This window comes from Giraffa tippelskirchi, chromosome 10 (genome assembly GCF_054371585.1).
Source record: "Giraffa tippelskirchi isolate mGirTip1 chromosome 10, T2T-mGirTip1v1.2.pri, whole genome shotgun sequence".
Classification (NCBI taxonomy): domain Eukaryota; kingdom Metazoa; phylum Chordata; class Mammalia; order Artiodactyla; family Giraffidae; genus Giraffa; species Giraffa tippelskirchi.
Genome location: NC_137284.1, coordinates 46,186,417 through 46,213,541, shown reverse-complemented (window position 1 = coordinate 46,213,541; position 27,125 = coordinate 46,186,417). Strand labels below are relative to the sequence as shown.

At 38.9% G+C, this 27,125-nt stretch overlaps 1 protein-coding gene across 1 annotated transcript; it reads right to left on the bottom strand.

Moving 5' to 3' along the window:
• Window positions 1-298: 298 nt before the first annotated feature.
• Window positions 299-27,053, bottom strand: MED17 (mediator complex subunit 17). Its single transcript, XM_081535591.1, has 12 exons — window positions 26,644-27,053; window positions 24,284-24,450; window positions 23,338-23,557; window positions 21,257-21,393; window positions 21,082-21,166; window positions 20,301-20,453; window positions 18,560-18,690; window positions 17,569-17,753; window positions 6,903-7,040; window positions 4,193-4,310; window positions 2,282-2,441; window positions 299-867 (listed from the first exon to the last, which is right to left on the bottom strand). The coding sequence occupies exons 1-12, from the start codon at window positions 26,891-26,893 to the stop codon at window positions 656-658; spliced, it is 1,956 nt and encodes a 651-aa protein (XP_081391717.1). The 5' UTR covers window positions 26,894-27,053; the 3' UTR covers window positions 299-655.
• Between the last annotated feature and the right edge of the window lie 72 nt (window positions 27,054-27,125).

Here is a 27,125-nt window from a genome sequence, read left to right as displayed (position 1 = left end):
TTCAGGTGGAGCTCTAAGGAATTTCTCACCGGACTGAGACCCAGGCATGCGTAACAAAGACAATCAGAGAGCAAAGTACTTTATCCACTAACACAAGAGCTGGCTTTTAATAGGTCTGGTGGGGAGGGCAGGACAGGCTCCATTGGTTGGAAAGTACTTTGTTGCACTTAGGAGAAAGGATCTGCTTCTCTCATTGTGAGGGAATTCCTGCATGAAAGCTGGGTCTTAAGAGTGTTTAAGCAATAACAAACAATGGAACATATGACATAATTCATTTAGGTTAAGAGTTCAGAGTGTCTGGAATTTTTAACCATATACTTTATTTGATGTCAACATCAAAGGGATATTTTAAAAAGCAAATGTCAATCCATGTTAGTAATATTTCAAGTCAACTGCATAAAAAAAGTACATCTCTCCATGTTTGTATACCTTGTAACTGTACATAAACTTTTGCATTTTAAAGTACTTGTCACTTATAAAGTGAAAGGTTTCAAAATGCTAAGTAAACATTTGCTAATTATTACTTTTTAAAAACAATATTCCTTTGGAAGATTCCTCTTCTTTGTGCTTATTGTTGATCTGCAAACATTCCTCAAAGTTTCTGGAAACTTCTCTGGGGGAAAAAAAAATCTGGAAACTGGTCCAGAAAAAAAAATCACAGTAGACAAGGACTAAGTGCAGACATAAGCAGCTCCATTTTATAAACAAAGTTTCGGCCTTCCATTTTATTCCACTGAACTTCTTTGAATGGCCCACGAAGATGATTCCATTTGCTATCTTGTAAAACATCACTTTTTGGAAGGTCTTTACACTGGTTACGGGGAAACTGAACCATAATCTTGCTGCCACTTTCAGGGCCATTACGAACTGTGGAGCAAAACCAAAATATCAATATACTCATTTTCCAAGCTAGAAACAACAAAGATCACACAACTTCACTTTCCACGAGCATAAAAAGCCTTGTTTGTCTACGAACTTGAAAGTGCTTATTTAAAAGTACTTTTCAGGTTCAATATGCTGAAATAAAATTTACTAATTTATAGATATTGTGTGTGTGCTCAGTAGTGTCTGACTCTTTGCAACCCCATGGACTGTAGCCGGCCAGGCTCCTCTATCCATGTACAGTTTTCCAGACAAGACCACTGGAGTGGGTTGCCATTTCCTACTCCTGGGGATCTTCCCAACCCAGGGATCAAACTCAAGTCTCCTGCATTTCCTGTACAGGCAAGCAGAGTCTTTACCACTATGCAACCTGGAAAGCCCCTTATAGATACTAGGCTGGTATAAATATTTATGAATTAATGTTTGTAATATAAAAATGTGGCAAAGATGAGTGCTGGTTTAGGAAAATCAAAGGTTCTATATATTTTCAGAACATCATAATTTTTTTTTTTCTAAAATACTTGATAACCTCATCATTTAACAACTTGGTTAATATACACCCACAATGTGATGAAAGTCAAAGGTTCAAAATCAGAACTGGAAGGGATGGATGAAAGATTATTCTGGATATGAACTTCAGGTTTTAATGACGCTTTATAACTCAGGCAAGAAGAAAGGGTATTTAGAAATTCTTATCGATAAAGGTCTTACAATGATCAAGCCTACAGATTCACAAGCTGTGATCCTGTGGGGAAGAATGTTTAACTACCCACTCTTTCAAATATTTAGAGCAAGTATTAAAGAAGATCACACTGAAATGATATATAATTTTCAACAAGACAAAGTGCCCCATTCATGGTAGGTGCTTCACAAAACACGTCTCTGTTCTATCCCTTGACCCATCTTTAGGATCAGATACTATTCTTCTTGCACGTTTGCAGCAGTATATTTATAAACTTAAAAAAATTTTTTTGGCCCCATCATGCAGCATGTGGGATCTTAGCTCCCTGACCAGGTTCCCTGAACCTGGGTCCACAGCAGTGAAAGTGAGTCCTAACCACTGGGTCGATCACCAGGGAACTCCCTAGCAGTATATATTTTAAAAAGCATTTATCCATTGAAAGTTCTGAACTGCAGGAGTAATAATGCTGATGGCATTTTTCAGATAATCTCCTAGGAAAATGTGTTGCCAAGCAAAACATCTTTTATAACTACTATAGAAAGACATAATAACCTGTTGCTCTGAATAATAGCTATGATGAGATAAACACTCAGCATAATTAATAAAGGAACTCACCTACTACAGACGTAAGTTACTCTTAAGTATGGTAACTACTAAAGCTAAATGAAAAGGCCAAACTCCGAAAGGTCTCTTCACATTCAGAGAAACAGGAAGTACCTGAGATAGCATAGTCACCGTTCGGGGAGGCCACGGTTATGGCGGAGGCATTGCCAATGCTCTCTATAGGCCCCAGTCCCACGTGATTACTGAAGCTCAGGACCTGCCAGCCCATAACCTTGGCTAGCTGCTGAACTGCATGCACCTGATGCTGTGACATCTGTGAATGAAAAAGGAAACTTCACTGACAATCGGAATGGGTATTTACTTGGCCACTGCCAAGACTTGACATCATGACTGTAAAGTGAACTTTTGCTGGAGTTTTCACTGCCTAGCAAAGGAACCCTATCTTATGTTTGAGGAAATTCTCCTCTATGTGGGGCAAGGGAACAAGATCCCACCTTCCACTGCAGAAGCTACAATAGCCTGATACTTGCTTTCCTGTACACTGGCAGTGGGAATACAGCCCACAAGCTGAACTTGGCCAGCTGGAGCCTCCCACCTGGATCACTGAGTTTGGAGGAACATTAAAAGAGCAGCAGGGTGTGTAGCTGAGTATCTTCCACTGGCCCTGTCAAGTCCACTCTCCACCCCACTTTGTTCTGGGAGGCTGTCACACTAACAGCTTTTGTAATGATCCTTAGTAAAAAGACAACCCTGAAACCACCCTGAAAGACCGTGACTGATACACACGGCAATTCAGAGTGTGTCTGCCACCAGCGAGGAGGGTGGTGGTGCTGGGATGGCAGCAGGGGCCCTGCCCTGCCTGTGGTTCTTACATCCAGCTTCCTGTGACCCTGAACCATTTGCAAGCCTTCTTCTCTAGACTTCTTAGCAATTCTGGAAACTCTTTAAAAGGCTTTCATTACACTTCTGCATGTGTGCTTAAGCTAACCAAAGCTATTTTAGGTACAATCAACCAAGAGCTGCCATACCTCACAGATGCCCTTTAAATAAAGGCACCATAGAAGCAAATCAGTATAACAGATTACTGCTTACAGGATGGAGAGGGTCAGTATTTTTATAAAAATTTATGTGAAATATAAATATGTATTTCATGTGAAAGATATATTAGCATTTCAAAAACCGACCCTTTATCCCATAACTCAGTATTTCAATGGATCATCACAACTCCATGAAGAAGGTAGGAAAAATACTGTTCTTACTTTACAGATGAAAAAAAAAAAGGTCAAAAAATTTGTCCAGTGTCATAAAGCAGGTCTGTGGTATAGCTGGTACTAGAACTCAACACTTTCCATACTGTCCCTTACTATAAGGAACGCTGTCCTAGGGCTTACGCATATAGTGTTCCATTCATCATTATGCAGAATGGATACTACAGTTTTGTATTTGATCGTCCTTTCTCTGGTTTTCTTGGGTTAATACTTCACTTTCACGTGGTCCTGGAGGTGTTATAAATCTCGGCTAACAGGAGAAATAAAAAAAGTTTGGTAGTCTCAGAACTGGTCATGCATCTTAAATACAAACTAAGAGTAGAAACAAATCTAGGACAGTTTATCAACATTTTCAATTAGCCAATAGGTGGTAAAACGTGCACTAGAGATCGTTGATGTTCAGTCGCTCAGTCGTGTCTGACTCTCTGTGACCCCCTGGACCGTGGCTCTCTAGGCTCCTCTGTCCATGGGGACCCTCCAGGCAAGAAGACTAGAGTTGCCATGCCCTGCTCCAGTGGATCTTCCTGATCCAGGGATCGAACCCGCATCTCTTTGTGTCTCCTGCATTAGCAGACGGGTTCTTTACCACTGAGCTACCCGGGTAGCTCTGCACTAGAAATTAGTTGGCAGGTAGAAATGGCTTTTATTTTATTTTATTTTTTTTATAAATTTATTTATTTTAGTTGGGGGCTAATTACTTTACAATTGCTGAAATGGCTTTTAAAAAATAATGTTACTTCTTATCGGCTTTGTTCTTTCAATGGGTAGAGTGGAAGGGGTTCAGGAGCTGTGTTACCTGGGACAGAAGGAAGTCCTGCAGCTCCTGGCCCTCATGAGACAGTGTGATCACCCTCCCATCTCTGTGCACGACTCGGATCTGCTCAATTCCAATATTCAACTGCAGCTGAATGGACCTTTACAGACAACACATACTAAAAATCAGAAATGTCCAAAATTACCTTATACAAATGTCAAGAACCTTTAGAGCAAAGAAAAAGAATACAACAGTTTTTTAGATATTCTACACCAAGACCCATGGGGGAGTTTCCTCAGGTTCAGTGAAAACTATCAGACTCTCACTAAACTACCGACACCACAATGGGCCACGGAGTGCCAGTCTACTCAGAAGGATGCGGGGCAGGAAGCACAGCTTGTCAGCCTGCCAACAGCACCTGCTCCTCTTCTCTTGAGGGCCCTAAAGCTGTCAACACAGCAGCCACACGCCTCTGTTAAAATAGGAAGAGATGTGTGCTGAGAGCATGTGGGGCCCGCCCTGACCTAGAAACCTGGGTCCTCACAGGAGCCACGCACTCTTGCAACAGCTTCACAGGCCTGGATCCCAGGGTCCCGGCAGGAGACTCGGCCCACTGATAACACTCACCCCACCCTGGGACATCCAAAGCTACCCCCAGCAAGGGCTTGTAATTTCTCCCAGTCCAGAACCATTTTACCAACTGGGGATCATTTTTGCCATAAGCACTGTTGCCTAGTAACACACATGGCATCTTTCCTTACCAAGTCACTAGGTAACTAGAGTGAGAGAGTCAGCCAAAGGTCAAATTCTCACACAGAAAGGAAAAACGGTTAACTTTTCACTCTCTTCTGAAAATAATCAGCTAACAAGTCAAAATACATATGCTCTACTAACTGAGCTTAGGTCAAACAAACTCATAAAATAGCCAATGAATATATGTATACACAGGTCACAAATCTCTTCCAAGTCAGTTCACAAATTTTTAGCATATGACATGTACAAGAAACACAAAACTCCTCAAATAATCCCGGTGAACAAATGCAGAAAAAAACAGCATTATAGCTTTCCACATCTGATAGTACCTCTTTTTTCCTAACTTTGCTTTTACAGCAAATATTTAAGAATAAAAAACATTTTGGTAACTATATAAAACTGTAATTTTGATGAATTAATGTTTATATATTTCTTTTGAAGGAAAAAAAAACACAAAATTCACAAGGCTTAAAGAAGAAAACGACTTATAAATCTAACCGCATTTCTGAATTCTCCTTTTTTAACAAAGGTATAAGGAAAAATAAATTTGTACCACTATTGGTGGGCGCATACTCATGGCAATTACTCTGAAAAGCAAATTGGGGGACTTCCCTGGTAGTCCAGTAGTTAAGAATCCATCCTCCAATGTAGGGAACTGGGGTTCAATCCTTGGTCAGGGAACTAAAATCCCCCATGCTTTGGGGCAACTGAGCCCAAGTACCACGACTGGAGAGAACCTTGCACATCACCACCACTACCACAAAAGGGTCCTGCATGCTGCACAAAGGCCCCAAGTGCCACAACTAAGACCCAACACAGCCAAAGAAAGAAAGAATTTTTAAAAAGGAAGAAGAAAGAAAAGCAAATCGGTAACATTAATCAAAATTTTAAATGTCCTTATCTTTTGACACAGCAATTACACTTGGAGCACTTTATCCTATAGTGGTTGCACAAGTACAAATCACTGTTCTGGCACCCAACTAAAATAAAATGTTCAACGACAGGAAGTTAGGGGGGTTCTAAGAAAGAGAATTACTTTCAATTTTAAAAAGTATAAGATGACCCTACCAGCTACAGAAGGTGGGTAAGGACATTCTATACTTACTTTTCCTTTCTCTCCTGTCCTGACACTGACCTCTCTTCACAGAAGTTTAAAAGGTGTATGCTGGATTCGATGCCCATAATCCAACGGTTGTTTGGTCTTAGTTGTAGATGTAAACAATTCCAAGTTGACCAATTTTTTCTTTTCCTCTCTTTTGTGCTCTAAGTTTGTACCTTTTGACCACCTTCACCAACATCCCACTACTGAAAACCACCAATCTACTATCTGTGTATTAACTTGTGATTTATGAATGTAAATCAAGTAGACAGCTTCTCCAGGAATGCTGGGGACAGAAGTCATTAAGGGCACAATCATGAACTGGAATAGACACAGGGGTTGTTTTAAGCTAAACATTATGGAAAGTATGGGCTCTAATATAAATCACCCTCTTCACCTCAAATACCCCAGACTGGCCATGGCCTCCAGGCAAGAACTGAAGCGGATCGGTGTATGAGGAAGCATGGCAGCTTTCCCCTCAGTGCTGGGGTTCACTCCTGACCATAGCTCAAATATGCAGCATTTACACAGAGATTATGTAAATTAAGTCTCTGTGACTATCAATAGAGACTATTATATAAAGACTATTTTGGATGTTCTTACCTGTCATTTTTTTTTTTTCCTGTATATTTTGGCCTTACCACGTGGCATGTGGGGTCTTAGTTCTCCGACCAAGGATAGCACCCACGACCCATGCAGAGGAAGCATGGAGTCTTAACCACTGGACCACCAGGGAAGTCCTTATCTCTTACTTTTAAAAACACTCTACAGCTCAAATAATTTATTGGAATGTTATGCTTCCCTATCAAATAAAACCCAAAATCTTGATGTAATCACTCTTCAAACATCAATACATAAAAAGCAACTTAACGTATTAAACAACTTCTTTTCAATACTTACTTGCATATCTGTTCATAGCCTTGTGATGTGATTAAGACTTTCACACTAGATTCATAAACATCATTAATATTTGACCAATGAGCCTGTATCTGAGGATCCTCAATGTGACTTGCTAAGCTGTCTATGGTTGCAGCAGTCCTTTTAAAGAAAAGAAGTTAAAATTTTTATAGTCACCATATAAAATAATAAGGTACTAAACTGCTTATCAGTTTTATGGCTATTTGAAAACAGATGGTGACTTTTTGAAAATACCACTATTTGAAAAGCAAAGATTTTAAAGAAAAGTCAGATGTAGCTCTGATGTACTGGTTCTCAACTTCACATCACAACACATTCTCAGGCCACACTGATTTCCTTTTAATTCCATTTGTTTTCTGCCACTCAGAAAATCTTACCAGACTACAACTGAAAGGCATACTTCTAGGGTACTAATCTCAGCTCTAAAAAGGATATAAATAATTCATAAATATCAGTATTTGACCCCTGGTAACAAATAACTTGGGACATACCCACACTTGAGAACTATTACTGTCATGGAATTAGCATTTTCAACAAAAGCTGGAGAGACTTACTGTACAATTAAAACCTATACCCCAAGAAAGATGAATACGGTAAGTATAAGTGAGAAATAAGATTTACAAAGTGATGATTATGTATCAAATATTGTAATAAGTGCTTTCATGAATTATTTTAACCTTACGAACAACAAAAGTAGACACTACTATTATTACCTCCATTTTTCAGAAGGAACAAAAGCAGTTTAGCAATGTTTAGTGACTTGCCCAAAGTTTGAAGCTGTTTGGGGCACAAAACCTGGAAGTCTAACTCCAGAGCCAATAATCTTTCCTTTACATTTTATACACACTAATGAATAGCCACTGCCTAGAAGCAAAGCATAAATTACGTAAATCAACCAAACTACTGAGATCCTCAGTGTCTAAAATCTGATGTTAGCACTTTATTGGCTAGAGAAGGAAAAGACAGGAGGAAATGGAAGAAATGAGAATAGCTACTGAGGACAAGGGATTTTTATATCAATTTTTATATGCTCTTTTATCCTGCTTCTGCTCTAGTACTGATTTCTTTCAATCCATTTTTAACTTTCCCTTCTTTTTCTGTGATTTGTTTCCCTGGCAGTGTTTCAAGAATTTTTAGAGCAGATAAATATGTGAGAGTTTTCATCTCAGTATTAACATATGTCAACAAATTAGAAATAAAAAGATATATAGCAATTGAGAATTGGTAAAAGACATCATAGAATATTCACACAATGGGCTATCACATAGCTTATTAAAATATCTTTGAAGGCAAGGTATAAAATTTTATGATACCAGATTTATTAAAAAAAAACACATGCCCTGACACATACACTGCTGACCCATGAACAGTGGGTCTGAACTGCACCTGTACACTTATGAGAGAATCTTTTTCATGAAATAATTATTACAACACTGCACAACTTGTGGTTTCTTGAATCCAGAGTGGCAAACCTGGGAAATGGAGAAACTGCCTGTTTGGTGGCCAAGCATAAGTTATACTTGGATTTTCAATACAGAGGGTCGGTACCCCTAACTCCTATATTGTTCAATGGTCAAATGTATGTAAAAATATATGAACACGTTAACTGTATGGAATTACACAATGGCTCGATATATTTAGAACATTATTTCTATACCTAAGGGGAGAAAAGGGAACATTTTTTTAAAGTTTTGCTGCTTCCAAGATTACAACTACTATTCTGAAACTTTCGTTAGCTGCTCACTTGTGTCTGACTCTTTGCGACCCCATGGTCGCATAGACTATAACCCGCCAGGCTCCTCTGTCCATGGAATTCTCCAAGCAAGAATACTGGAGTAGGTAGCCATTCCCTTCTCCAGGGGATTTTCCCAACCCAGGAATCTAACCCAGGTCTCCTGCATTGCAAGCAGATTCGTTACCGCCTGAGCCACCAGGGAAGCCCAATTCTGAAACAAAATGGTTCTAAAGATAACTTTTTCCATGCCCCTCATTTATTTCAGGGAATATTTAACTTTATGGTTAATCAGAAATTTGCAACATTAACAACATACTCAAATTAATTAATAGCTTTTATACTTGAAATGTACAAATGGAAAGTAACAACAGTCATCTAACACAGTATTCCTACTGTTTATAAGGAACTTGTGTATCCATTATTCAATTTGACCAGACTCCTATAACTCCAATTGAGAGAGGATTAGATATTAAGTAACTTGCCCAAAATTTCTTAGCAAGTGGTTGAGCCCTGGCTTAAGTACATCTTTTATGCTGAGTTCCTTACACTGTATCATGCTGTTGTCTCAACATTCCTAATTCATTTTACTGAAAGTTTCCATCCTGAGACCAAAGACTAATATAAAACCATGACAAATAAAGCTATAACTGAATTAACAGGAAAAATAAATTAAAATTCAAAGTAAAATGTCATCTACAAAAACAGTGTGCCCACACCTGGTGAGTACCATCAAGGCACAATCACTGAAAGAAGTAAAAACAGACCTCTTCACTAAGTGCAAATAATGAAATAGAATAGCACCCTGTGACATTTGGAAAAGACTTTGTTTAGGTGCAATCATGCCACGTTCTTTTGTAAATGATGTACGGAAAAAAGAAAATGAGGGAGGTGGTCCCAAGATAGCAGAGGAATAGGATGGGGAGACCACTTTCTCCCCAACAAATGCATCAAAAGATCACTTGAATGCTGAGCAACTTCCACAAAACAATTTCTGAACGCTGGCGGAGGACACCAGGCACCAGAAAGGCAGCCCATTCACTTCAAAAGGAGGTAGGACAAAATATAAAAGACAAAAAGAGAGACAAAAGAGTTAGGGACAGAGACTCGTCCCGTGGAGGGAGTTGTGAAGGAGGAGAAGTTTCCAAATAGCAGGAAACCCTCTCACGAGTGGGTCTGTGGGGAGTTTTGGAATGTCAGAGGGCAACGTAACTGGGAGAAAAAAAAAAAAAACCCCACAGAATACACACCTAACTGCAACTCCCGGCGGAAAAGTAGCCCAGACGCTCACCTCCACCACCAGCGTGCAGGGGCTGGACAGGGAGGCACGGGCTCTAACCTAAGGTGCAGCCTAGCCTGCTCACAGAACAAAGGACTGAGCGATCACCAAAGGAGAGCTGGCCATCTGCTGACCGGCCCCTCTCCCTGCCAGAGGCAGAGAGGCAGGCGGTGACAGTCAGAGCTAGAAGGCAAGGGGCAATCTCGGCCCCAAGGCCCGGCATCCTCAACCAAATTGTGAGCAGGTTCCCGGATGGCTGACACTTGCCAGGAGGCTCGCAGCCTGAGATCAGCTTGCCAGAGGACACACACAGCACACCCAGGAAACCAAGCATCCAGGACCAGAGAGATGATTAAGACACACGGCCCACCTGGGACAGTGCACTTGCCAAGCACCTGGTCGCTGGAGCTGCTCGGACCTGGAAAGGGCACAAAACGCATGCACAACTGAGTCTGCCCTTGTGGAGTACCCGAGAACCTGAGCAGCTTAGACCTGGGAAGTGCACATAATGCAGGGCCCGCTTTGGACAGTGCCCTGCAGAGTACCCTGGAGCCTGAGCAGTGTAGACCTGGAAAGCACATGCAGTTGTGAGCTGGGGCAAACACAGTGTGGTCCACACACTGCGAGCACTACCCACACATGCCAGTGGTATTTGTTGGCAATGTTCCTCCCTCCCCACAGCACAACTGAACAAGTGAGCCTAAATAAATGACCACTTTCACCCCCTTGTGTCAGGACAGAAATGAGACACTGAAGAGACTTGCAAACAGAGGAAGCCAAAATAAACAAAGAAGAGGGAACCACTTTGGAAGTGACAGGTGTAACAGATTAAAACCCTGTAGTTAAGAATTGGAAGGGGCCTATAGACCTTGAGAACAAGTACAGTCTGGAACAAGGAACTATCTGAAACTGAACTGACCCCACACCGCCCACAACAGCTCCAGAAAAATTCCTAGATATATTTTTACTATTACTGTTTTTAAAAATTTTCTTTATGTTTAAATTCTTTATTACTCCTTTAATTTTCATTTTTATAACCTATTACCTTGCAAAAAAAAAAACACCCTATTTTTTAAGCAAATTCCATACATATATTTTTTTATAATTTTTATGATTGATTTTGTTTTGTATTTTTAATATTGTATTTTTGAGAGTATAACCTCTACTCTAGATTTTTAATCTTTGCTTTTAGGTATTTGTTATCAGATGTTATTAATGGCTTGATTGCCCTCTCCCCTTTAACTCTCCCTTTTCTCCCTCAGGTCACCTCTATCTCCTCCCTCCCCCTTCTCTTCCCTACTTAACTCTGTGAATGTCTCTGGGTGTTCCAGGCTGGGAGAGCACATAGGGAGTTGATTACTGGCTAGATTACGCTCGCCCCTTTTGATTCCCCCTCTTCTCCTCCTGGTCACCTCTATCTCCCTCCTCCCTATTCTCCTCTCCAGGTAACTCTGTGAACCTCTCTGGGTGTCCCTTGCTGTGGAGAACTGTCAACCTAGATGTTTTATCATCTGTGCTGTCTGGATGGAGAAGTCTTGAAGCTACTGTAAGAATAAGACTGAAAGCCAGAGACAGGAGGCTTAAATCCAAAACTTGAGAACACCAGAGAACTCCTGATTCCAGGGAACATTAACAGACCAAGAGCTCATCCAAAAGCCTCCATACCTACACTGAAACCAAGCTCCGCACAAGACCCAAGTTCCAGAGCAAGACATACCACGCAAATTCTCCAGCAAAGCAGAAACACAGTCCTGAGCATTAACAGACAGGCTGCCCAAAGCCATACTAAACCCACAGATGCCCCAAAACTCACTACCAGACATTTCATTGAATTCCAGAGAGAAGAGATCCAGCTCCACCCACCAGAACACCGACACAAGCTCTAATAACCAGGAAACACTGACAAGCCACTAGTCCAACCACACCCACAGGGAGCAAGCTCCACAATAAAGAGGAACCACAAACTGCCATCCTACAGTAAGGGCACCCCAAACACAGCAATCTAAACAAAATGAAAAGGCAGAGAAATACTCAGCAGGTAAAGAAACTTGATAAATGCCCACAAAACCAAACAAAAGAGGAGAAGATAGGGAGTCTACCTGAAAAAGAATTCAGAATAATGATAGTAAAGATGATCCAAAATCTTGAAAACAAATTGGAGTTACAGATAAATAGCCTAGAGACAAGGATTGAGAAGATGCAGGAAATGTTTAACAAGGACCTAGAAGAAATAAACAAGAGTCAATCAATAATGAATAACACAATAACTGAGATCAAAAGCACTCTGGAGGGAACCAATAGTAGAATAACTGAGGTATAAGATAGGATAAGTAAGATGGAAGATGAATGGTGGAAATAAATGAAGCAAAGAGGAAAAAAGAAAAAAAAATTAAAAGAAATGAGGACAACCTCAGAGACCTCCGGGACAATGTCAAACGCCCCAACATTCAAATCATAGGAGTCCCAGAAAAAGAAGACAAAAAAAAAAGGGCATGAGAAAATACTTGAGGACATAATAGTTGAAAATGTTCCTAAAATGGGGAAGGAAAGAGCCACACAAGTGCAAGAAACCCAGAGAGTCCCAAACAGGATAAACCCAAGGCGAAACACCCCAAGACACATATTAATCAAATTAACAAAGATCAAACACAAACAGTATTAAAAGCAGCAAGAGAAAAGCAACAAATAATAACACACAAGGGGATCCCCATAAGGATAACAGCTGATCTTTCAACAGAAACTCTTCAGGCCAGAAGGGAATGGCAGGACATACTTAAAGTGATGAAAGAGAAAAACCTACAACCCAGATTACTATACCCGGCCAGGATCTCATTGAAATATGAAGGAGAAATCAAAAGCCTTACAGACAAGCAAAAGCTCAGAGAATTCAGCACCACCAAACCAGTTCTTCAACAAATGCTAAAGGATCTTCTCTAGACAGGAAGCCCAGAAAAGGTTTATAAACTCAAACCCAAAACAACAAAGTAAATGGCAAAGGGATCATATTTATCAATAATTACCTTAAATGTAAATGGGTTGAATGCTCCAATCAAAAGACAAAGACTGGCTGAATGGATACAAAAACAAGACTCCCATATATGCTGTATACAAGAGACCCACCTCAAATCAAGGGACACATACAGACTGAAAGTGAAGGTCTGGAAAAAGATTTTTCACGCAAACGGAGACCAAAAGAAAGCAGGAGTCGTAATACTCATAGCAGATAAAATAGACTTTGAAATAAGGGCCGTGAAAAGAGACAAAGAAGCACACTACATAATGATCAAAGGATCAATCCAAGAAGAAGATGTAACAATTATAAATATATATGCACCCAACATAGGAGCACCACAATATGTAAGGCAAATGCTAACAAGTATGAAAGGGGAAATTAACAATAACACAATAATAGTGGGAGACTTTAAGACCCCACTCACACCTATGGATAGATCAACCAAACAGAAAATCAGCAAGGAAATACAAACTTTAAATGATACAATGGACCAGTTAGACATAATTGATATCTATAGGACAATTCACCCCAAAACAATGAATTTCACCTTTTTCTCAAGTGCACATGGAACATTCTCCAGGATAGATCACATCCTGGGCCGTAAATCTAGCCTTAGTAAATTCAAAGAACTGAAATCATTTCAAGAATCTTTTCTGATCATAATGCAATAAGGTCAGATGTCAACTACAGGAAAAAAACTATTAAAAATACAAACATACGGAGGCTAAACAACATGCTTCTGAATAACCAGCAAACCACAGAAGAAATCAAAATATGCATAGAAACAAATGAAAATGAAAACACGACAACCCAAAACCTATGGGATTCAGTAAAAGCAGTGCTAAGGGGAAGGTTCATAGCAATACAAGCTTACCTCAAGAAACAAGAGAAAAATCAAATAAATAACCTAACTTTACACCTAAAGCAACTAGAAAAAGAAGAAATGAAGAACCCCAGGGTTAGTAGAAGGAAAGAAATCATAAAAATTAGGGCAGAAATAACTGAAAGAGAAACAAAGGAGACTATAGCAAAAATCAACGAAACTAAAAGCTGGCTCATTGAGAAGATAAAACAGACAAACCATTAGCCAGACTCATCAAGCAAAAAAGGGAGAAGAATCAAATCAACAAAATTAGAAATGAAAATGGAGAAATCACAACAGACAACACAGAAATACAAAGGACCATAAGAGACTACTTTCAGCAACTATATGACAATAAAACGGATAATTTGGAAGAAATGGACTAATTCTTAGAAAAGTATAACTTTACAAAACTGAACCAGGAAGAAATAGAAAATCTTAACAGACCCATCACAAGCACAGAATTCGAAACTGTAATGAAAAATCTTCCAACAAACAAAAGTCCAGGACCAGATGGCTTCACAGCTTAATTCTACCAAAAATTCAGAGAAGAGCTAACACCTATCCTACTCAAACTCTTCCAGAAAATTGCAGAAGGTAAACTTCCAAACTCATTCTATGAGGCCACCATCACCCTAAAACCAAAACCAGGCAAAGATGCCACAAAATAAGAAAACTACAGGCCAATATCACTGATGAACATAGATGCAAAAATCCTTAACAAAATTCTAGCAAACAGAATCCAACAACATATTAAAAAGATCATACATCATGACCAAGTGGATGGAAGGATTCTTCAATATTCGCAAATCAATCAATGTGACACACCATATTAACAAATTGAAAGATAAAAACCATATGATTGTATCAATAGACGCAAAGAAAGCCTTTGACAAAATTCAACATCCATTTATGATAAAAATCCTCCAGAAAGCAGGCATAAAAGGATCATACCTCAACATAATAAAAGCCATATGATAAACCTACAGCAAACATTATCCTCAATGGTGAAAAACTGAAAGCACTTTCCCTAAAGTCAGGAACAAGACAAGGGTGCCCACTCTCACCAATACTATTCAACATAGTTTTGGAAGTTTTAGCCACAGCAATCAGAGAAGAAAAAGAAATAAAAGGAATCCAGATAGGAAAAGAAGTAAAACTCTCACTGCTTGCAGATGACATGATCCTCTACATAGAAAACCCTAAAGACACCACCAGAAAATTAGTAGAGCTAATCCATGAATATAGTAAAGTTGCAGGATATAAAATTAGTACACAGAAATCCCTTGTATTCCTATACACTAACAATGAGAAAACAGAAAGAGAAATTAAGGAAACAATTCCATTCTCCATTATGATGAAAAGAATGAAATACTTAGGAATAAATCTACCTAAAGAAACAAAAGACCTATATATAGAAAACTATAAAACAGTGATGAAAGAAATCAAAGATGACACAAATAGATGGAAAAATATACCAAGTTCGTGGATTGGAAGAATCAATAAAGTGAAAATGAGTATATTACCCAAAGCAATCTATAGATTCAATGCAATCCCTATCAAGCTACCAATGGTATTTTTCACAGAACTGTAACAAATAATTTCACAATTTGTATGGAAATACAAAAAACCTCGAATAGCCAAAGCAATCCTGAGAAAGAAGAATGGAATTGGAGGAATCAACCTGCCTGACTTCAGGCTCTACTACAAAGCCACAGTCATCAAGACAGTAAGGTAATGGCACAAAGACAGAAATATAGATCAATGGAACAAAACAGAAAGCCCAGAGATAAATCCACACACCTATGGACACCTTATCTTTGACAAAGGAGGCAAGAATATACAATGGAGAAAAGATAATCTCTTTAACAAGTGGTGCTGGGAAAACGGGTCAACCACTTGTAAAAGAATGAAAGTAGAACACTTCCTAACACCATACACAAAAATAAACTCAAAATGGATTAAAGATATAAATGTAAGACCAGAAACTATAAAACTCCTAGAGGAAAACATAGGCAAAACACTCTCTGACATAAACCACAGCAGGATCCTCTATGACCCACCTCCCAGAATAATGGAAATAAAAGAACAAACGGGACCTATTTAGACTTAAAAGCTTTTGCACAACGAAGCAAACTCTAAGCAAGGTGAAAAGACAGCCTTTGGAATGGGAGAAAATAATAGCAAATGAAGCAACTGACAAAGAATTAACCTCAAAAATATACAAGCAGCTCAAGCAGCTCAACACTAGAAAAATTAACGACCCAATCAAAAAACGGGCCAAAGAACTAAACAGACATTTCTCCAAAGAAGACACACAGATGGCTAACAAACACATGAAAAGATGCTCAACATCACTCAGTATCGGAGAAATGCAAATCAAAACCACAATGAGGTACCATCTCACGTGGTCAGAATGGCTGCTATCAAAAAGTCTACAAACAATAAATGCTGGAAAGAGTGTGGAGAAAACGGAACCCTCTTACACTGTTGGTGGGAATGTAAACTAGTACAGCCACTATGGAGAATAGTGTGCAGATTCCTTAAAAAACTGGAAATAGAACTGTCATACGACTCAGCAGTATCACTGCTGGACCATACACACTGAGGAAACCAGAATTCAAAGAGACACGTGTGCTCCAATGTTCATCACAGGACTGTTTACAATAGCCAGGACATGAAAGCAACCTAGATGTCCATCAGCAGACGAATGGATAAGAAAGCTGTGGTACATATACACAATGGACTATTATTCAGCCATTAAAAAGAATATACTTGAATCAGTCCTAATGAGGTGGATGAAACTGCAGCCTATTATACAGAATGAAGTAAGTCAGAAAGAAAAACACCAATACAGTATACTAACACATATATATGGAATTTAGAAAGATGGTAACAATAACTCTATATGCAAGACAGCAAGCGACACGGATATAAAGCACAGACTTTTGGACTCTGCGGGAGAAGGCAAGGGTGGGATGATTTGAGAGAATAGCATTGAAACATGTGTATTACCATATGTGAGATAGATCACCAGTCCAAGTTTGATGCATGAACTGGGACAACCCTGAGGGATGGGATGGGGAGGGAGGTGGGTGGGGGGGTTCAGGATGGGGGACACATGTACACCCATGGCTGATTCATGTCAATGTCAAAAACCACTACAATGTTGTAAAGTAATTAGCCTCCAATTAAAATAAATAAATAAATTTTTTTAAAAAAAAGAAAGAAAATTTGGAGTTAGGCCTGAATCCTGACTTTGCTAATCTTTTAGTTGTGTAACCTTGAGCAAGTTGCACAACTTCTCTGAATCCCAGTCTTACCATCAGTAAAAAATGTGCTAACACGACCTGACCCAGAGCTAAGGATTAAATAAGTCAATATATAGGAAAGTGCCTTCCAAAATCCTAAAATGTGTGACAACCAAAAAATATGGAAATCTTCAAAAAAGGTTTCAATCAGTTCAGGGAAAGTAGCTCATGGATAAGTTATCGCTGAAAGTTTGGTGTTCCAAGGCATGTTTCTAGTCAACTGTCTTTCAAAACTTTAATGCCAGTGTTGGAAACAATAAAGTTACATGAACAATAGATCTAAGGCTTCCCCAAACTTGACAGGACCATTTACAACCCATAGACTCTTATACAGCAGTCACCTTCCTCTCCCTGGGAAAAAATATTAAAGTATGCCAAAAATAGTGTACATAAGGTAACATAAAGAAAAAACGACTGCAGTTTCAAAGAAAGATAGTAACTTTGTCCTTACCTACTCCTCAGAAATATATGCTTTGCTTGTTTAATTATTTTTTCCAGAAGCCCTTCACTTGACTGTATTGAATTAATTTCATTTTTATCAAAAGCTTGAGGACCAGAAAGTCTCATTCTCTTGTGGCCGAAAGGTGCACTTGCTGGATGTGGCATCATAATGGAACTCAAGGTCTGTTTATGAAACTGTAACAAGAACAGCCATTTTCAACAGCCAGTACCCACATATTAACTACACAATCTTCAATCAAATTATGGCTCACATTTTGGAAACATGAAAGCAATGGATTGGAAGCACATATAAAGGCAGTCTAAGCACACAGATAATATGTTAACATCTACTAGGTTATGTTAAATGTAAGTTGGTAAAGAGAAGGGTCTCTCTCCAGCTGTCGTTCGTTTTTATGTTAAAACTTTTATAAAAAACAATAATATTCTTCAGTAAGTCCCATTGACAGAACACGTGCAATCAGTAGATAGTTATTCTACCATATCCTGGATTAGAGGTTCTAAAACCTGGGTACAACAGAACCACCTTAGGAACATAAAAAAATACTGATCCTTGCACCATTACAACTAACTAGACCAGATCTGGGGGTGAGACATGGGTGGCTGGAATATATATTCCTATTAAAAGATTCTCAGGACAGTTCTATATGACCTGTAAGTAGAATGTATCCTGAAATAATTCGAGTAATCCTGTTCACAGGCGCTGGCAAGACATTTTCCGATTACCCAATCAGAATCAACCTTTAGCATGCGTTTCTTACACCTCTCTATAAAACTTGTGGTAGAATAGAAGCTATGCTTGGCCACAGAGACTATATTCAGATTCTCTCTGTATTCCCTGAGCCCATAAAAAGATCTTTCATAGCACAACTAGTCAATGTCACTGCTTTATAAATAATGAGGACTCAGCAGTGGGGAGGGTGTGTACTTTCACTGCTGTACGTAGGCTTACCACAATGCAAAGAAAATATTTACTTCATTACCTCTCTAATCAGTAGATGCAAATTATGCTCTAGAACATAAAGATGGTCTTCTGGACTTTGCTTCTCTGTAGCAGATTTTGGGGATTTCTTATCATTTGAAGAATGGCACAAAGAAATAGATAACTGCAAGCCTATTTATAAAAATAAGTAAGACAGACATAAATAACCTGTAATATGGAAAAGCACAAATTATTTTCATAAAGTATTACCAAAGCCCATTCCCAAAAGATACATTCTGAACTCAAAGAGGAGGCTTCTGTGGTTAACATTTTTACACCAAAATGACTACCCATGAATATGAATATGATCAACTACCATGTATTTTAACAATTCAATTTCTATTGACTTACGAATGTGGCTGCTGACCTTCAGCTATGGCTAAAGACAGGTGAGCAGAAACTGTAATTTGTTACTTCTAGATTTTAAATTAAAAAACAAAACAGAGTTAATATCTGGTATTACTGATTAGAAGACCTTTCCTCTTCCCATGAGAATCAGGATGAAATTTTTCACTCCAGAAACCCATTCTCTTAAGATCTAAGAAGATACTCAGAATTTATGTAAAAAAACAAGTGGGGCTAATTACAAATTGATCTCTTGGGTAAATCTAACTGCTTCTGAAAAATATTTTAAATCCAATTTCCACAAATTTAGGATATTATGGATATTTAATTAAGCATTTTCTAAATAGAAACACTAATTGAAAAAGATACATGCACCCCAATGTTCATAGAAACATTATACACAATTGCCAAGGTATGGAAGCAACAGATGAACGGATAAAAAAGATGTGGTATATAAATACAATGGAGTACTACTCAGTCATAAAAAATGACATTTTGCCATATGCAACAACATGGATGGACTTAAGAGAGTATTAGGCTAAATGAAATTAGAAAAAGACAAACACTGTATGGTATTACTTACATATGGATTCTAAAAAATAGAACAAACTAGTGAATATAACAAAAAAGAAACAGACACACAGACACAGAGAACAATACTGGTTACTAGTGGGGAGAGGGAAGCCGGGAGGGGCAACATAGGGGCAGAGGATTAAGAATACACAAAAGACCTTGAAGGACACATCAAATGGTAAAACTACTTGTGATTATGAGTGAGTTTTTTGCTTCTTGTTTTTGGTTTCCAATTATGCACATCTTAACTTTTAAGAAATAAATGTTATTTTAAAAACTTAAAAAAAAAAGTAAAAACAACTATGTATAAAATAAGTTACAAGGATATATTGTACAACACAGGGAATATAGTCAATATTTTATAACTATAAATGGAATACAACTTTTAAAAGATTGTAAACCACTATGTTGTACACCTGAAACTTATACATCAACTATACCTCAATAAAAAGATTAAAAATTTTTTTAAATTAAGCATTTTCTAATTGACATCTCATCTAGATAATAAGAGGACCTTAGGAAATCTTCTACAAATAGTGTTGGCATAGACACCTCAAAGCAACTGTTACCTAATAACAGGCTTGCTAGGGAAAACTTTAACAGATATTGTTTAAAGCCCAGGAGTGACACCACTGAGGACACAGAACAGTCAGCAGTGCAGACTGGGTTGCACATTTCACTTGCTGTTATGGCTGTTATTAGGGACTGCACACTACTTCTCTGCTGTTACTGTTCCTTCAACACACCCAAACAGCTACCCTCTTTGTCCTGGTCCCCAAATCACAAAGTTCTAATTATCACTCAAAAGGGTAGGCTGCACTTACTTGGGAAGGGCTGAGAGATAATCTGATTTTTCACCACAATGTGAGGGATCTGTGATTTAATTTGAACAGCTTCCCGGGAGAGCTGTGCAAAAATTTCTTTACATAAGAGAACATTTTGTGCTGCTTCTAATTTTGTCTGCCAATGTGGGGAACCTGAAAGACAGGGAACATGTGTATATATTAATTACCTAATTATTATTATTTTTTTAAGATTTTTGTTGCACTAGGTCTTTGTTGCAGCTCTTGGGCCTAGCTACCCTACGGCATGTGGGATCCTAGTTCCCTGACCAGGGATTGAATCTGTGTCCCCCCTACTCCCAACCACTGAAACACCAGGGAAGTCCCTTAATTACCTATCGTAGGCATTAACTTGCTTAAATGATTATCTAAATACATACAACAAAAGTTCGGAAAACAATGTATTACAGCATATCCTTTCCAAAATATAAAATTTTTTACTTCTTCTACACAGAGAAAACTGGTAAATAAGCTCAACCTTTCAAAAAAGACCACAGGAATTCCTTCGTGGCCCTGTCATGAGGATTCTGCACCCTTACTGCTGAGGGCCTGTGTTCGATTCCTGGTCAGAGAACTAAAATTCCACAAGCTGCATGGTGTGGCCAAAAAAAAAAAAAAAGACTGCACAGCTATTCACTAATAATTGATTAACAGATTATAAAGTCATATTTCCAATTGCTCTTATTTACAGTGCCTATTTTCCTAACTATATTTACTGTTAGTCAGGGCAGACAAGACCAGAAGTTAGAGAATAGAACTATACCTGGTTTGGATTTAGGCAAAGGTCGTTTGAAGAGGTTAACTGTGCCGAGGTCACCTATGTCTGGAGCCTGTTTCTGAATTGAAACCTACGTGAAAATAACAACACGAAAATATGTTAGCAAATTAGCTTCTGGGCTATTAATAAGAGATTACTTGAAAAATACTTAGACAAATACCCTGATATATGCAGACCCTTCTAAATCACTAGGAATCTGGACATCAAGGGGACAGTAATCTTCAGGTATCTTCTTGTCTAGATCAATATCTGTATTCTTTATTACTTCAAATGTACCATGATGGGGAAACAGAGATCCTAATGGGATATTAAAAACAGGAAAACAAAACAGTTAATACATTTATTCAACAGAAATTACTGAGTATATAATAATATCCCACCTACATATCGGCAAAGCATACATTAAGTTCCCACCAAAAATGTGTGTTTCAGGGGATATGGGGAGGGAGAGCCATGGTAAGCAAAAAGAAGAAAGGAAGCAGGAGAAAACAGCTATTTACCTTAAAAAAAATAACATGTCTTAGTCTAATGGTATCATTATAAGAAGAACTCCACAGGCTATCCAAACTGTTTTGTTCCAATGGAGTTTTGATAAAATGAACATAATTCTAGACTATATATATAAATACACACAGTAATATAAGTAATATAATCTACTTATACAAATTTAAACCTTGGAGACTAAATACTTCTAGAGCTCAGCCTCTGTAATAAGGTTGCAATTGAAGGGTTCTGAATTCAACAAGAGAAGGACAAAAAGATAGCATATACACCACCCTTTTGTCAACCAACTCCTAGATTTTATGTGATGTCTTTGTATGGAGTGCATAAGTTTGAGATAGCTGCCCTGGGCTGCTGAATTACCTGAGGAGGGAGTAGATAAATGTAACTGCTCTGCTATAATTAGAAAAGATGTTCAAGATTTTCTTGCAATTAAAAACAGAATGCAATCAAATCCTCTTATTACACAAGTGACTGTTTTAGGTAAAGTTCTTATACATAATTATTTGTTGAGATGAGCTTACAATGTCCAGAGCCAGAAAGCACTGCTTCCACAGACTACCTATTAAAATGTAAAAATGTCTTTGTCATCTTGAATTCATCTTTTGATGGAACTTTACCATTAGAACTCAAAATTTTCCAATTCACATCAATACTAAGGCATGCAGGTCCTTGAGTTAACCACTGCAAATTACATTCCTTTAATTTGAAGATACTGATGGCTTGCTCTGGCAAATGAATCCTTTTAAAATATCACTCCACTACTGTTATCTCAGTGATTACAGCCAGGGCTCCTTGCTTTTTTTATCCCTTGACACTCAGAGCTTTTACCCCATTGAGCTGTGAATCTTATAAACTTTTACCATATAGCTCCTCTGAATACACTTCAGCAGCTTAAAGACATTGCCACAATTGCTTTGAGAAACTTGCTATTACATATTATAGCTCAACAACAAAGAATTTATATCAGAAGATGTGAAGTCAAGACATCCAACTTTGGTATTATACTCCAACAAAATATATTCCTTAAGTTAGGGTTGCAGCCCTAGCTGAATGGAAAAAAAGGTGAAGTGCTTTCACCATTATCTCTCTTTACCCAGGAGTTAAAAACAGCTTACCAGACTTAAGGGAGAAAAACAGAATAAGAAAGAATAGAAATGTTTCTTTTTTTCTTTTATGCGCAGTGTTTAAGGCACTGATCAAACTCCCTAATTGAGGAGTCCAGTCGCACCCCCGTATTTCTGACTAAAACATCAATTATTGTTCAGGGTGAGTTAGCACATAAACCCTATCTCTGAACTTTCTGTTAAATGAACCTAAAATTTTTTCAAATTAACTACATATCTTTATATACGGCTGACTTCCCTGGTGGCGCCAGTGGTAAAGAACCTGCCTGCCAATGCAGGAGACGCAGGAAATGCAGATTCGATCCCTGGGTCAGGAAGATACCCTGGAGTAAGAAATGGCAACCCATTCCAATATTCTTGCCTGGAAAATTTCATGGACAGAGGAGCCTGGTGAGATATATAGTCCTTGGGGTTGCAGAGTCAGACACAACTGAACTTGCACACGCATATAAGGCTATAAAAAGAATAATTTGAGTTTTTTCAAGCTTATGTGTACAGAAATTAAAACTTCAAAATGTAACATGTAATTGAGAATATTATTATAAAAGAATCGACCTTTACAGTTTTTAACAAACTACTGTTAAAAAGCAGAGTCTTTAACAGTTATCTATACCTGCACTTCTGTAGCTCAGATCTCCAAGAATTTTATCTCCAACTTTTCTAAGTTTCCAGTGTTGCCTCAGTCTCAAAAGCTCAGAGTTGAAGTCTCTTTGTAGCTTATTTTCTTGGTTTTCAGTGACTGATTTTGTCAGTCTTTCTGCACCCTTTAGCAGGATCTGTGCTGCTCCAGCAAGTGACTTCTTTTTAGATATTAACTGCAACGTCTGAGGATTCTACCAGAAACAATGCAGAAGTGTAGGGCTGTATTATTTTTAAATGATTTTTTAAAATGATACATTTCCTCAATAATAAAATACCTACTGAAGGGAAAATTAAAAAAAGAAAAGCAAGGAGAAGGGAGAAAAGCACATAATAATGTTTAAAAGAATAATAACCTTAACCCATTTCTTTGGTCACTTGATAAGAGACTTACGCTAAACCAAAACACTACACCATCAGAACTAACGCTAAACCAAAACACTACACCACCATCACTACACACTGAATAAACCTGGCCCAGCCTAGGTTAGGTTCCCCTCTCTGCACGCCACTCTCCACGTCACCCACAAGAACACCCTTTCAAGGCATTCATTTATACTTCAGAGAAAAGTCTATAATTGGAAAACTGATGAGAAATCAAAACCTATGTATTATATATACATACATAAATATCCATAATCACTATCAATTCATGCACTATCAATTCCAAAAAGCCAAGTTTACTAAAAGTTTTCTGGCTGCATAAGAATCAAAATAATAAAGGTTCATAAAAATGTCACAATTTTTGATCACATTACAGAATCTAATTTTGAGTTTTTGGAGAGCTTAAGACAGTCTTTAAAACTTCATGTGGACTTAATTTTGCATCTAAGGAAAAGGAAACGATAGACACACAGCCTAAAAGATGGTAGTGAGACTTAATTAAATGGCACCATTATTCAATCAAAGCCCACAAATACCTGTTTTGGAGGAAGTGCATCCTGAGAGACAGGATCAAGAGTCATAAATTTTTTATCCCTAACAATACTGAGAACATCATAGAGAACACACATCTCTGTCAGGGCACTTCTCAAATTGTTCCTCACTGAATCCCAAGGCCAAAGGGAGGGTTGAAATTTCACCAATCCTAAAAAGTGAAAGAAAAAATAAATACCCAGATATTAGCTATAGAAAACTCACTTAGAGATTCAAAAGTACTAAAAAAAAGACAAGAAAAAAGTACTGAAAGAAGAAATAATGAATTCTATTTCAAACTGTTCCCTCTTTTATCCCATTCACTCCACCCTTTCTAGAATCTTTGTTAACATTTAAGTTGGCATTCCTACAATGCCAAAACAAATACGGTATCTAATTTCCTAAGTTAAATCTAACATTGCAGCATGATAGTAGGCATTCAAATCTTTTAAAATCTATGCAAGCCTTCTTAATAACCTTTTTTTCTTCCAGCTTTTAAAATCTGAAGAATTGTTGAGAATTTTCAATACACAGAAAAGTATAAAAACAAAAATGACCTATAATGGCAGCATTCTGATAGTAAACACTATTATCTTCCAACCTCTTAATCACTTTTAGGAATTAAATTTCATGTACAGATGCTCACCGTAGAAGAGTTCCAACAACAGAGACACAGAGTAAAAAGCTCAAGTTTTTCTTTATTCCCCACCCCTAAGTCTCTCTCCTCCTAAGAGGCAATCACTAATAACTGTTGGGGTATCCCCATCCAAATGTTTTTTTATGTATTTACATACATACATACTCCCAATTTTCCATTACTTGCTTCCCTCACCCCTCAATATGTCCTGAAGACATCTTCACATCAGAATATAGATCTACTTCATTCTTTTAACCCTGTAAGATATTCTGGAACATGCACTGTGTTCTCAGTCGCTCAGTCATGTCTGGAGCATAGATATACAGTAAATTCAAGAATTCTCTGGCAGTCCAGTGGTTAGGACTCGGCTGTTCCACTGCAGGGGGCCCAGCTTTGATCCCTGGTAGGGGAACTAAGATCCCTGCAAGCTGTGTGATGCGGCCAACAATAATAATAATAATTGAACAATGTACAGTAAGTTTAACCATTTCTGTGTAATGGACATGTAGACTGGTTCCAACAATGGCAGTTTTGGCCTATTTTTTTCAATGAACTGTCTTCTTTTCAGTTTGAAGGGACTCTGAATATCAGGGATATTAACCGTTTGTGTGTCATATGTGTTGTATATACTTTCCCCAGCCTGTCATTTATCTTTTTACTTTGTCTGTGGCATCTTTTTCCATTACTATTTTTAAATTTTAGGCAATTAATACACCTATCTTTTCTTTCATAACGTCTGTGTTTCCTATATTGCTTAAGAAGGTCTCTCCTGGGATGTCCCTGGTGGGCCAGTAGCTAAGACTCTGCATTCCCAATGCAGGGGACCTGGGTTTGATCCCTAGTTAGGGAACTAAATCCCACATACAACTAAGATCCACCCCAGTTAAAAAAGTAAATAAATATTGGGGGGAAAAACAGAAAAAGAAGGTCCTTCCTAGCGCCAAAGTTACATGATTATAACTTCTTTTCAATATTTTATGTTATTCTCTTCATTTCAATCCTTGTGGAAATATTTCTGTGTGAGGTTTGAGGTAGTATTTACCAAATGGATCCCTAATTGTCCTAACACAGCTCGCTTGAAATGCTATCTTTAAATTCCGATTTACACAGGGTCTGTTCACATAACTAAATCAAGAACTGCTAGATTTTTTTTATTTCCGACACTAAGAATCCAAAACCACTCATACTTTTTCTATAACTCTCTCCTAACTAGTTTTATTTTCCCTATAATCCATTTACTATATATATAGCATCCAGCGTAATCTTTTGTAAACAAAATCATCTGTCTACTTGAAATCTTTCAAAAGATTTCAGCTGTCCTTCTAATAAAAGCCAAACGCTAACCCTGGCTGACTGGTTCTACGTGATTTGGCCTCTTCCCACCCCCTAGACCTTATCACATACTCCTGTCAATATAATCTCCTCTCAGTAGGAGTTAGTAACATCATGAACCTCGCACATGGAAACACAGTGATTAGTCCAAAGTCATACAGCTAATACACGGCAGAACCGAGACGCGAACTCGAGGGATCCTAACCAGGGTGCCACATAGAGATGCTCTACTGAAAACGCAAGCACTCCCCCAGCTACAGGGTCTCACACGCTTCTCTCAAGGAAACCTGCGCAGACACGAGGATGAGAGGCGAGCAGCGCCCGAAAGTGTCCGGACGCCGCCGCCCCGCGCGGCCACGTCCACGGCGCCTCATCGGGCGCGCCCCGCAGCCTCACCTTCCTCGTCGTCCTGGTCAGCGCTGGACCCCGCGCCCGCCCAGTCCTGTGCGTCGCCCTCGGCGCCCGCCGCCTCCTCCTCCTCGGAGCCGGAGCCCTGGCTGAAGTCGATCCGCTGGGCCAGGCGCGCCAGGTTCTGCGACATGGACAGAGGCTGCAGGTACGTCTCGGTGCCGTCCAGCCCCACCTCCTGGACCTGCTTCTCGCAGGCCGACTCGATGCTGATCCGCACGGCGCGCACCCCAGACATGCTGGCGGCGTCGGCGCGGCGCCCGCACCAGGCGACAACCGAGGGAGGGAGTGGGAGCGCCTCAGGGCACCCGGGACCGCGGCGCAGCAGAGGCGCCTGAGGAGACAGAGCACGTCTCCAGGCCCGGAAACAAAGGCCACACTGGACGCTTTCCCACAATGCACCGCAGGCCCCAGCCCTCACCCCGGCCCGGCTCGCAGTCTCGCGGGAGGAAAGCGGCCGGCGCGGAGCC